We start from the raw sequence: 14048 nt of genomic DNA, 5'->3' as shown, positions 1-14048 counted from the left end.
CTATTCGCCGGCTCCTTTCATCACGGCTGCATCCTTCATGGACTGAGGAGTGCAGACGGGACATACCCTCTGGGGCCCGGGCTGCCAGCTGCCGTTTCTGCTTCACTCTGCAGTGTTTGTGTGTGCGCTCGGTTCACGCAGGCTGCAGGCCCCGGGAGGACCAGAGGGGGCACCGGTGAGCAACAAGGCTCACAGCGCCAAGCTGCCCTGGTGAGCTGCCTTTCAGTCAGGGTATGGTACCAGACCTTAGCGCACGCTACTAAACAAAGCCAGTGCTTTAGTGAGGCTGACGCTGTAGCACTGCCGCCCTGCTCTATGCTTTTCCCAAGTGAAGGTTTTTATTTTCATAGTGTCTAAGGTGCTTGACTGGGATCTGGAAGGTTGGTGGTTCAAGCCCTGGTGTAGCCACAATAAGACAAGGCCCTTAACCCCACATTGCTCCAGGGGGGATTGGCCCCTGCTTAGTCTAATCAACTGTGAGTTGCGTTGGATAAAAGGGTCTGGTAAATGTCTACAATAATTATAATTATAATTATAATACTATTCATTCTATGTGATTAGCTGGATTTTTCATGTAAGAATATGTGGACAACCAATATTGTGATACCCCTCACCTCGTAGGACAAGACATGGATTCACAATCTAGACAAAGAACAGGTAACAATGGCATTCTTTAATATATTACATTTATGTCATAATACAATTATAACAACAATAATAATAGTAATAGTAATAATAAATGATACAAGTACAAAACAGCTTTTTAGAGAATGGTACTACCCCTAAAATACACTTAAGTACCCCAACTGAGCTGCCAGAAACCCTCTTTTCAAAATAAATCTCCATCACAAGACCTTTCCCCCCCCCAACACTCACACACACACACACACACACATATATGCCACACTTAACATACACACAGGATAACATGCACACCGCCTGCCTGTTCTGAGGTATCAATGAAACATCCTCCATTTAAACAACTGTAGTGACATCATCGATGTGGGACCATAAGGCAGGGCTGGGAATGGGGGGGGGGGGGGGGGGGCTAGGTGGTTGCTGCCACTGCGGGGGCCGAGAGTTCAAGTCCCGTAATCCTGTGGAGGCAAGAGGGAGTAACAGTACTGCTGTTGCAAATCCTGTCTGCGAGAAAGAAGTGGGTGCAAAGGGGCCAGAAAGATAAATAAATATCACTCCGCTCTTCCATTCAGGAGGAGCGCCAGTGTGGGTGAGTCCATTTCTCCGTCGTTGGGGGTGGGGGGGGAGGGCTACTTGCGGTGCTTGAGGTCCTTGTCATGGCCCTTGCCTCCCCCCTCTCCCTTGTCCAGCAGTTTGACGGCCTCCAGCAGGTAGCTCTGGAAGGCGGAGAGGGCGGCGCAGATGGCAGGGGTGCCGAAGCCATGCGTGAGCAGGCTGAAGTGGGTCAGGTTGCCCTGGATGCTGGGCTCCAGGCAGGGGGTGGGCCTTCCCGCACCCAGGGGCGACCGGTCCTGGGACATCAGGTCAATAAACTCCTTGCAGATTTGCCTGTGGGTGAAGCATTCACAGCATTTGTTGAGCTAGAAAGCCATCACATCCATTTTCTAAGCATTTAATGTCTCTCGAAAGGCATTTCTATATATAAAAGAAAAACCTTGCACTTACGATCACTATCGTTGTTGGTTATAACTGCTCTTGATGCATGTTTTGCTATTCATGGATTTCATGCTTTTAACTTGTTGAAGAACCAATGCTATTGTTAGTCGCTTTGGATCAAAAGTGTCTGTGAAATGACTCAAATGTAAAATGTAAACGTAAACATCCACGTACAGGATCGCTTGCATAGGTTTGACTTTTTTGAACACATCTGTCTGCAGCCGACACCTTCCACGGATTCACCCGAGCGGCACGTTCAAATCGCATACTGCTCCCAGCCTTTGATGTACGTTTCAGACCAGATCTGTTGTTTTTTGTTTGTATGTTTCTCTAAGCATTTAACATCTCACTATGAGCCATTAGCATGATGCAGATTTTGCTGGTGTTGCTGCGTGATTATGCGCGCCCAAATTTACAGCAACACTTTCCGTCACTTTGAGTGGCAGGAGCAAACGCAACAGAACAGTCCGTCATAGGCGTAGCTGCCATTGCCATATGTCTGAGGGCAAAGTGGCACAGGCACGCACACACACACACACACACACACACACACCGGACGACCAAGCAGACTGGGAGAAACAGCCACGTTTCGCGATATCGCCTGAGAGTAATTGCCGAAAGCTTTACAACATATATAAACAGAAGACTAAAGAAATACACGTTTTTCATAGATGATGTAATGGTGATAAGAAAAAAGGTAACGGTAAAGGAGTGGACACTGCAGTTCTGCTGATGCAAACCAGAGCAAGTAATTTAGTAGCAAAAATTATTTTCATCCTTGTCAAATCTGGGACATTCATATTTAAATTTAAATGCATGCCCTGGTGAGGAGACCCAGTGTGTGCAATAAATCTGCATTTCAGGAATGCTACAAGATTATGAGCAGCAACGTATCATACATTTTACAGCTGATGAAAAAACAGCATTGCTGTCGCATTTTAGATTCAACAATAAGAATTCCTTTAAGATTTATTTTGATTTAAAAAAATGTCAATTGAAATATCAAAAATAGTTAATTTAATTTATTTCTAACTAATGTTTTATGGATAGCCCTCGTACATTTATTTTGTAATGTAAGAGGGCTATCCATTTTTTATGGGGGATATTTAATATAATATAATTTGTTCCAAAAACTTTCAACTATCATTGTAAAATAAAAAGATTTTAAATATCTAAAATATTTTTTATAACTGAATTAACTGTTATCAATAAATGAATAAATACACAGATGTGATTACACAAACTGAACAGTTGGCAGGTTGATAGATGGGGAAACCCTTGTCATGCATGTTCATTTCAGGTTCGCCAAATAAAAGTTTATTTGATTGCATCTGTACTACCATTACAGCTGTGCACTTATATATTAAATGTATAGATATATAAATATAAATATATACAAAATCATGTTAACAGTGATGGAAAACTAATTTTCCAAAACCACACTCCTTTGTTATAGTACAATTATTTAAAATAAAATTGTTCTTCTGTTAAAAAATATTCGGTACTTATGAGTGAATCCATCTTCAATTGGAATACTTCTTAATAATGCAATAAGAGATTTACTAAATGACAGTTTAAAGGCATGGCCACCAGGGCTGTATAATTCTATGTATAAATCTATTTACCCATAAAAAGATAATATAACCAGGTAAATGATCGATTAGTGACAATACAAAGAATCTGCATACAGCATTTTGTTTTTATGAGGTGATGGTTGTTGCAAGAAATTAATCAAACCTAACAGCCAGCTAGCTATACAAGTGTTTTGTTTTGGGGTTTTTGTTCAAACTGCAAATAAAATTATCTGTATTAAAATCTGTAAAATACATATACAGATAAAAAGGCTTGGAATAAAAAGATTTATTATTCTCATGAACTTGACACACCAGATCCTTGTAAAGCTCATCGGTGGTTGATGGTGCCGTTTAAATTGGGTTCAGTGATCAAGTGTGCTTATTGAGTCATTTTATTTTATCTTTTAAGGTTGCTCCCTCATTAAATTAAAGAATTGTGTCACGACGCTAACTAATGCTGCATGCATTTTTTCTTTATTTTGAAAAGTGTAACTAGTCGAAATAGAAGAAGAAATTATTTATGTCTTCCATTTAAAATGCAGCAGGACCTCTGTTTTCACGTGTGGACAGGGAGGTGCCCTGATGTGGGAGGAGCTCAGATAAGGCATGTGACTCATGTGGGCGGGGCCTTACTTGGTAGCCAGCAGCATGCTGCGCCGGGTGTGCAGCTGGTCCGGGTCACTCTGCCTGCACAGGTACTCTGCCATGGCCCGGGAGGGGAACTCCGTCTCGCACACGTAGCCGAAATCACGGGCCAGGTGCACGGCCTCTCCTGAGGAGGGAGGGACAGAGAGGGACATTAGCCTCGGAGGAGAGATCGGGACGCTGCGTCAGACCGGGCGCCCGTCGGCACGTCCCTTCACGTGTGTTTTCCTCCCCGCCATCTTGTCTCGCACTGCGTGAATCGCTCCCTTCGGAGCCCCGCGGTGGTGCGAATGCTGTCGTCTGTGTCAGCCAGTCAGACACTCACCCTCCACCAGCGCCGTCAGCAGCGTGACGTTGGCTGCCTTGCGCCGTCCGGCAGGGAGATTGAGGCCAATCTTTTCCAGACGCTCCCTCAGACAGCGGCCGCCGTTTTTTGACTTTGCTCTGCGGAGAGGAAGCGGTGAGCTGGTGAGCGACATGTCTCTACCAAATGTGTATCCTCTGTCTGTCCTCGCTCGCCCTGTCCTCTCTCTGTCCTCTCTCCGTCCTCTCTCTCTCTGTCCTCTCTCCGTCCTCTCTCTCTGTCCTCTCTGTCCTCTCTCGCTCTGTCCTCTCGCTCTCTCTGTCCTCTCTCTCTCTGTCCTCTCTCACTCTGTCCTCTCTCGCCCTGTCCTCTCTCACTCTGTCCTCTCTCACTCTGTCCTCACTCTGTCCTCTCTCTGTCCTCTCTCACTCTATCCTCTCTCTGTCCTCACTCTGTCCTCTCTCTGTCCTCTCTCACTCTGTCCTCTCTCGCCCTGTCCTCTCCTCATCCTCCCAACCTGTGGAGTACTGGGCAGTCAAAGGAAGAGGATGGCTCACTTTATGAACGCACACTCATAACTAACTTTCTCAATCTCTCTCCATTTCCTCTTTATTTTCGGTGCCTTCTGTTCAGTAAGGCAGATTTTCAAGGCTTCCAAATGAATTCAGATGTTTTTCAACCGACATGAAAGCTTCATTGAAACCTGCCCCTATTCCCGGGTAGGTCCCAGGTGGTTACGTCTCCGTCCTGGGGACCCACTGTATATGCTGCTTTTTGATCAATTAAGGCTGTTAAAAACATGTTTATGTTCTACTAGAATTTATTTTATTAATCTTAATTCAACACTATGCAGGTTTGGCTTCTTGTTATCGGCATTGACTTTGATCTCTTTAAATAGTTTAGTTTCACAAGGTTTCCAGTCTTTGAACAATTAGGACCAAACTGATTTCATATCAGTATATAATTGAATCAAATGTAACCTCTTTCTACAAGAATTAGAATCAACGTCTGAGGATGTGAGCAGGCAATATTAATTGTGTGTATAGCTATTTCTAACATAAAATTGCCTTAATAAAGTCAACTGGCATAAACATGTCAAGATAAGAACAATTGGCAGCTTGTAACAATTCAGTAATAATTGGGATGAAAACCAGCATACACCCTGGGTCCACTGCCTTAATGAACAGCCACATAGCATGACCACCTCCTCTTGAGTATAACTGGTTTCAGAGTAGTAACCAGACTGGTCAAGACACATGGGAAAGATCCATTGTTGTGCCTCTGTGTACTTCCAATCAGCTAATGTGAACACACCTTTACTTTCCTATTCACAGTCTCTTTAACACTCCATGCCTACATGCCTCCATCCTCATCAACTGACCCCCATCCTAAAAACCACACGCACGTACACATACACACGCATGCACGCACACACATACACACGCATGCACGTACACACATACACACGCATGCACGCACACACACACACACACGTACACACACACACACCTGCACACACACACCTATGCACACAGACACACATGCGCACACACGCACACACACCTATGCACACAGACACGCATGTGCATGCACACACACACATACACCTATGCATACAGACACACATGCGCACACATGCGCACACACACACACACACACACACACACCTATGCACACAGACACACACACACACACCTATACACACACACACACACACACATACCTATGCGCACGCATGCACACACACACGCACCCCTCACCTGCGCAGGACTCCACCCAGCAGGGAGGCGTTCAGGCATTCGGGCGGGGCCAGCCTGCGCTGCACCTCCCCCACTGTCACCTTGTACTTGGAGGTGGAGCTGAGGAGGGACAGGCGTCCTGGGACGGAGCAGAAGACCTCGGCCGGGTTCGACACCCCTCCCAGACCCAGCCCTTCTTTGCTGAGGGAGAGGGCAGACAGGGCTGATCCATTCAGCTTGGAGGGAATGGGCACTGAGGAAAGGGAGAATGGTTGTTTTTTAATTAATTTTTGTATGTTTTCTGCATTTAATGAAATGTCTGTTATTGGCTGTGTCTGGTGTTACACTTTCCTCTATGTAGGTGTCAACTGCTGTCAGTGTGCTATTTGTATTGGTCTGCTTGCTTACTTCTTTGACGGTTAAAATGGAAATCTTTTTTCAACTATACAAATAGACAATTATTCAACTGGAAAATTGACGTTAAAAACCTGGTTTCATTTGCACTTTCATCTGTCCCCCAACTTCTGTCTTGTGTGATCATTTACATGCAGTGAAACCAACGAAACAGCGTCTAACCTTTTCACCTCTAACAAATAGCATTTCCCAATAGCACACACACGCACGTAACATTTTCACATAAGCGAATTGATGGCAGCAGTACAGACAATAGACTATGTTACTTTGTTAATATATACATATACTATATATTTTGCATCGGCTTTGCAATGCATGTATGAAGCATAGCTGATTTTTATTCTCAGTGGGTGGCGCGCGATTCCCCACTTCAATCCCGTACATAAATTATCTCATAATGCCTCGCTCCCAGGCAGGCTCTTCTCTACGCTTTTCTATAGGCTATGTGCGGTAATACGGAGCCGTACTTTATACGGGGAAATGTAGTGAATCCGTTGAGCGATTGAACAAAGCATACGTCGGCCCTATTTGGCCCTATAAACCTGGCATTAACACGAGCAATATCCAGAATGTGAAGTTATTTTTCGTACGTTTTATATTAGTTATATATAGTACCAACTGCTACTGGTATTTCTTTCCTGGACATGCACTTAATCCGCTCCTCGCCCACGTGATATTAGTATGTGGATTGGAGATGCAATTTTGATTTATCAATGTGGCCCTGTGGTTTGGAGAATTCAATTCTCCAATGTGTCTTGAATGCATTTACTCGTGTATTTTTAAGTGGTCTGGCCAGATCCGCATGAAATGTGAACACCCTGGATGCATTTGTAAACATGTAAACATGTATTGTAAACATGGACAATTACAATGTAAACTATTAGTTCACCCCTAAAAGTTATTATTCATATCTGTAGGTTTATTTCATGTTTAAGGCTAACAAATTGGGTGACATAATTTTTCAATTTGTCACATTCATGAAAGTGGATATTTACTTTTGCGAAGAAAATACTGTGCACATGCACTCCTGCTAGCTAAAGGGTAAGATGACCAAACAGCATACCTCATTCTTCTCTTTCCCTCTCTTTGGCTGGCCTATTCTGTCGCCTCTCACATGACTGCATCACTATGACCTCATGTACAGTCCATGAGATTTATTAAACTGCCTTCCGGGTGAGGCAGGGCTTTGAAGAATATGCAGAAGCAAAATAGTTGTTGTATGGTCTGTTCATGTGCACGTTTGTTCATATCAGTGTACTGCATAAATGAATGTGCACTTGTACATCTCATAAACCACCCTCACACACACAAACCCCATGCTCTCTCACCTTTCTTAATGACAGAGTGATCCAAGATGCCCAGGGCTGACCCCTCCTCCATTACCTGTGGTGAACAGATAGATTATGTCATAAGTGCCAATGATTTGTAAAGCACCTCAAACTGGGCTACTTATAAGGGATCCACAACGCTCCTGTGATTTTCCCTGTTCTGTACAGCAACACTTCAGTATAGTCGGCACAGTGGAATGCAGATATGATCCCCTACAATACGAGTAGTATTTTGAATTGATGTAGGCAGAAGCTCCTGTCTGGAAAGGCTCAGCGGTGTGGTTTATCCAATAGCGTCAGGGATATGGAGGGGTGGTCGCAGCAGGGAGGTGTCTAACAACAGGTGTGCACTGATTTAACCCTGAACAGGTTTGAAGAGATCGTTTTACCCTGAGCAATTTCTGGACATTGCAATATTCATGGGACGCAGGTGGGCTAAGGTCTTAATGAAAAAAAATATTTCTGGACATTAATAAATGTTCGGGAAATAACTGTCATATTTTAGAAACATGTCAAACAAACACTGAAATGAACATTGTTGTAAATGGAAAAAACAGACAGTCGACATAATCCTCTGCAGAGTAGCTATAATAGTCAGGGGTTCCTCTGGTCCCCGGAGCATTTAGCGGAGCACGCCGGCGTGTTTGTTCGGCTTCCTGTATTTCACTTCAGCGTTTCAAGAGGACTTTCGCACGCGCTGAATTTCACAGCAGCTGCTTACATCCACAGACCAAAGACAAACCAGTGTAGCCCATCTACAAGTCTAAATGCTGTACAAATATTGTTTAATTGTTGTATTTTTTCAGGATATGTTTAAACCATAGGCTAAAGAGTATGAAATTACACCATCTCTGTTGGGCACGATGCGCACGAACATTCTCCATATTTGTACATTTCGGATTAATATTTCTCGCCTTGCACACTACGTTCCGAGTCTAATACATGTGTTTCAATGAACTCTTTTTAAAGTAAATGAGAGAAGCCTGGACTATTACTCATTTAATAGTTGCGGCCAATACACCGATCACCATTCGCTTCCTTTATATGTTAATAACTCCATGATCATTATGCTACAGTGAAATCGACCTGCATGTATCTTCAATGTTGTGACATATTTTATTTTGAAGGCAAAATTTCGATTCCGGGAGCTTGATTTGATATAAATATTGGTGTTCATGTAAAACTTTATTAACCTTTTGCAAATATTTTTTTTGTTTTAGATGCACAACCTAATCATGACTTGTTAAGGCAGGTCATGTTATAATTCCAGTTGCAAATTGAGCACGTTATTGGGTTTTCAATGATGCGCTATTCGTAAATAAAATACTATTATTTAAAAGCTAAACTTTTTATTAATTAAAATTACAATAACGCTATTATGTTATCTTTCGGTCAGTTTGTGTGTGATATTTATAGGTAATTTTAAAAAAAAGATTATTGGTGTAAAAGCATAGGAAATGGGAAAGGAGAATCAATGACAGTAGCTTTTTTGAAATAGACTGACCAACATCTTAAATTAAATACATTTGTATAAATTAGAGAACACTGCTGGGAACCGTCGGTCAGGCATTAATTTTAAAGTAACAATTTGTAAACTGACGACGCTTTCCTCGGCCCGTGTACGACAATGTTACGGAATTGGTGCAGTAATGCAATAGGCTAACAAGTGACAAACGCATGGTGGATGACACACGCGATACAACATTGTCCTATAAACCGCATCACGCGCTTTCCATGTCGAGCAATGGTCATCTGCCTGCGACCCTATTCTGCTAATCTGACAATTTTATTCCAGAGATGACCATGAAAAATTAAAACAGGATTTATAAGATAATGCCTTGCTATGTTCTATATACTTGTAACGTCCACATACACCTATATTTTGTGCTGTCTTCAAATTCATTCAGTAGACAAAACGCAGCGTTACATACATTTTATTGAGATACTTTTTATTAGCTTTTTCCACTTTTTGTGCTTTAAGAAATTATTGAAAGGATGCAATGTAGGCCTATTGGCACGAGCAGATGTGGTGTTTCTTGAGCAGGCATAATATGATTATTACGCATGGTTTATCCAGTCCCATGAACAAGAATACACCCTAGAAAGAGTACAAGAACATACAGAGACCCACCTGTATGTCGTCAAGACTGTGATGACTGACTGCGTGCATTCCTAGAGGTCCCTCTCCAAGCGCAGTTGCCCCCTCCCCTAGTCCATGGAGAAGTCGCGATACACCGGGGTACTCCCGCCTGGGGTCAAGGCTCAGTGCCCGATGAGACTGTGATAAGAGCCCAGCTTCCTCCTGCCGAGACCGCTGTGAGTGCCATGCCGCTGGCTGGTGCTGATGGATGGGATTGATGGACGCATAGGGGTCCGGTAGGTGTGGGTATCCGGAATCTTGACTCTGGGAATACGAGAGCGAATGCTGCGGGTAGGGCGGGGGGAAGTAAGGAGGCTGGAAATCGGAGGCCGGTGTATGGCAAAGCGGAGGGGCCGACGAGTAGGCTGCTTGATTTAGTGAAGAGAGCTGTGAGAGCCGGCCACTCGGCGTGGAGCCGGTCAGTCCATCAGCTCGGTCCTGCACAGACAAATCCAATGAGTCAGTGGAAAGAAGGAGGTGGTGGAATTATTTTGATGAAATCACACCAGTTTCCACATAAAAGTAAAGTTCAATAACAATTCTGAAACGAATTATTATTATTATTATTATTATTATTATTATTATTATTATTAGTAGTAGTAGTAGTAGTAGTAGTAGTAGTAGTAGTAACAGAAATAATAATATGAAGAGGAAGAATGCACTTTTTTCAACGTGGAGCACTATTAAATTAAAATCTCGTTTAATTCCATCATTAAATGTGAGCGATCTATTGGTTTAAGAAAACTTAAAAAAACAGTCATTGAATATGCTGCGCTGTCTTTTTCGCACCTTTATATTTGTTGTGATTTTTTATAAACGCTAAAGTTGTTGAAAGTACTGGCTACAAAAACAACATGTTCCCTTGTGAAATAATAGTAGCCTATACTTCAGCATGCTATATTTTCACACGACTATTTAAATTGTTCTGTCATTTAAATGGCAAATGGTTAATTTAAATGAATTAATATACATGTATAAGTAGGCTAAATAAAATAGGCTATAGCTCCACTTCAACTGTGTTTAAAACATGCGTTACGCAGTCCAGTCATCAGGTGTCTGTGCATGTAGCAAGTACATTCCCTGAACGTACTGTCCATATCAAAATAACAGATGTTTGAACTTTTATTTATTAGAAAGATATACCTTTTTTATGACATCTGACTTGTTTCTACTAATTTGTAATACGCTGTTTTAATGACAAAGCCTAATTGTATTTTTAGTAAATTATAATTTGCATTTGCTGTCAGACAATATATTTACTAAGTTATATTTCGATTTGGATAAAAATGGATGAACAATGGTGATATCTAGGTCACTCTGATCAATTCTGTTGTGGAACAAATCAAAATCTATTAGGCGACACACAAATTCACAATGTCAGCTCAGTGTAGCCTACAAAAACTAGTCTCTTGAGCATCAAATCCATTAAAGCGACGTATCGCACGTACGACCATATTTCAGGGAAATTTAACGAGTTCGATAGAGTATAGAACCCAGTTGAAGACGGATCATGAAATAGTGTACTCTCAGAAAAGATAGCACAAATGCTAAATGCAATTTCCCTGTCCTCGAAGGACAGGATACACGCGCCATAATTCATCACTGCAATGTAAAAAAAATTCCCTCCCCGCCAGTCCGAGCAGACTCCTCAAGACTGCTGCAATGAGCGCGAGCGCTGCTGTGACAGTGACCGGACTGACAGCCTTAACTTCTAGCATGTGTGCACTTTCAGGTCCATGAAGAGTGACATGGGTAGGCTACCCATGCGCTCAAGATACGCACGGACTCTGTAGGCCAGATATGGTCTTATCGCAGATAAGGGCGTGGGGACTCACCATAGTCGAGTACGTGTGGACTAACATCAGACTGATGAACAGCCTATATAGATCAAATTCCGGTTCTGGGTGATTGCTTGCAGTGTCCTCACACAAACTCCTGGAAAGCTACGATCCAGAACTCTTTCGTTTGTTCGGAAGATCCATTAAGGTACTGTATGAATATTTGTTTTAATCTGATTACATACGCTCTTCTCGCAAAGCTACTGGTTGCGCAAGTTGAGAATGCGAAAGTGTTCTCGGTGTGCTCCAAGCGCGCTACTTATAGTTTTTTGAGCGCGCTCCATGGTACACATAATAGGGGGAGGGGGCGGTGGTCTAACATCCTTAAAGAGACAATCCTTTAGCCTTTCTTTTTTTTCATTCATGATCAATTCATCTTTTTATTCATTTGTTCCAAATATTTTCCTTTATTTGACTATATTTATTAGTACTTTTTGGGTTATTGTTTAGGCTACCAAATAATGTCTGATAGCTTTTATTCTTCATGTTGCACTGACTTTAATCTCAAATAGACAATGATCAGCGAAAAACAATAGCCTATTTTGATTGATTCTACCGTAAATTCTTTTCTGGATTGCACCACTTTAGAACAGTTAGATCATGGTACATTTAAACCAATTTCAGACAATATACCGTGCTTTTTTTTTTTTAGTTCGAATCGAAGACAATCTAGTTTCTGCGCCGTTTTCCAATACAATTTTTTTTCCTATTTTTAAAAACTATGTGATGGAGCCTATTTATTAGATTTCATGTATTTATTTTGTGACCTGATCTTGTTCTTTATATTGTCGCGCACAGTTATTCGTAGTAAGCAACAATTTAAGTCAAATGACCATAAGAACTCTTCATAAATTCTCAGTAGAATTTTCCCTTCAATTGAAATGTGCTAATCACAGGCGCGCATCATGAGATTGCTCTCACCTGCAGACAGTAAGGCTCGGTCTTGGTCCGGGACTTCCAGAGCATGACGGACAGAACAGAGGCCGCGGAGAGAGGAATTGGGTTGAGATAAGAGGACCACAGCTGTGTGGCCCAGACGATGGTGCGCCGGGGTGGTGCTGACGAGAGAAAAGAAGTAGAGTGAGTGGCTCAGGGAGGTACAGGAGTTTTGTTGATGACAAAAAAGAAATAGGGGGAGGAGGGGTGGTTTATTTGGGTTAGGGTTTGGGGTGGGAGGGTTTAGTGGGGATGAGGATGTGGCTGTGATGTGCTGTGATTGATGACTGGAATTTAAGGGGCACGTGCGTAAAGTCCTTCGATATCAGTGTTTTTTAAACTATTCACGAAATCAAATGTGCGTGCTACACATTTAAAAGTGTATTGCTCTATGACAAGACTTGACAGACAATCCGATCCATAAAGCGACGTGACGCAGTCTTCTTCCAACTGCAATGATTTTTTTTAAATCGCCGAGTTTGTGGAAATATGTATGGACAGTGGAATGTACATTGTAAACATGATTGTAAAACATATATTTTGTGCACCAAACAAGTTCGTACATTCAACTATGCATCCTCGCTTATGCCTGAGTGTATTATCCAATTGACTTGCTTATACTCTGTGCACATCCGTGGTTATTCGACCAAGGTAGCTGCAGTCGGTACGCCATCTGGCGGCCACTGTACAGAGACGCGCGTTTTAGATGCGCGTTAAAAATACATTTAAAAAAAATGATTCTCACCAATATATTTGCAGTCTATGGCAGGGATGGGCAATTCAAGTACTGGAGGGCCAGTATGTATGCAGGATTTCGCTGCCATATGCACCATGATTCACTCGTAAATTAGACAATAAAATGCTGCCAGACAAGAACATTTATCAGCTGCCGTTTATACCACGAAATGTGGCTATAAATGACATATCCTTTAACCGATTACGGTAATTAAATGATTAAGAGCAGAAAGCAGAAGCTGGTTTGATATCCAGAAACAGGTACTGCCTGCCCTGCCCATCCCTGGTCTACAGCATTGTTGACATACCAGTGAGAATAGACACTCGTAAGAGTGAACTTAATTTCTATGCCGTTTAGAGGTTACTCGTTTACTCATGACCCAACCCCGTTTGCATTTCCAAGGGGCCCAGATTTTCCAATCACTCTGATTTAGGCTACATGGTATGCATTAAATTATATACCGTTATAGTAGGCCCCATAAAATGGTAATGTCTTCCACACCCTATTTACTGTACATGTAGATCAATGGGTGAGGATGCAGCATGTGAAGACTGAGTAATAAGATGCTATGGTAACTATATGGTTATCAAAGTACAACTGAAATATGACTGAAACTACAACTTAAATTAAACATATATAAACTAGCTTGTTCAAAGCAAGACTAATATAAGGTAGCACCAATTCCAATACCATTACAGTACAGGGATTGAATGATGCAGCAAACGGCTGCTGGATCTCTAGCATAGAACTGCACTCCAG

General features: G+C 42.2%; 1 protein-coding gene across 1 annotated transcript; it reads right to left on the bottom strand.

Moving 5' to 3' along the window:
- Window positions 1–1152: 1152 nt before the first annotated feature.
- Window positions 1153–11817, bottom strand: tfap2e (transcription factor AP-2 epsilon). Its single transcript, XM_061255618.1, has 7 exons — window positions 11615–11817; window positions 9771–10217; window positions 7640–7694; window positions 5919–6150; window positions 4180–4298; window positions 3843–3981; window positions 1153–1527 (listed from the first exon to the last, which is right to left on the bottom strand). The coding sequence occupies exons 1-7, from the start codon at window positions 11639–11641 to the stop codon at window positions 1269–1271; spliced, it is 1278 nt and encodes a 425-aa protein (XP_061111602.1). The 5' UTR covers window positions 11642–11817; the 3' UTR covers window positions 1153–1268.
- Between the last annotated feature and the right edge of the window lie 2231 nt (window positions 11818–14048).

This window comes from Conger conger, chromosome 9 (genome assembly GCF_963514075.1).
Source record: "Conger conger chromosome 9, fConCon1.1, whole genome shotgun sequence".
Taxonomy (NCBI): domain Eukaryota; kingdom Metazoa; phylum Chordata; class Actinopteri; order Anguilliformes; family Congridae; genus Conger; species Conger conger.
The sequence above is the reverse complement of the archived record's forward strand: the minus strand, read 5'-3'. Positions and strand labels throughout refer to the sequence as shown.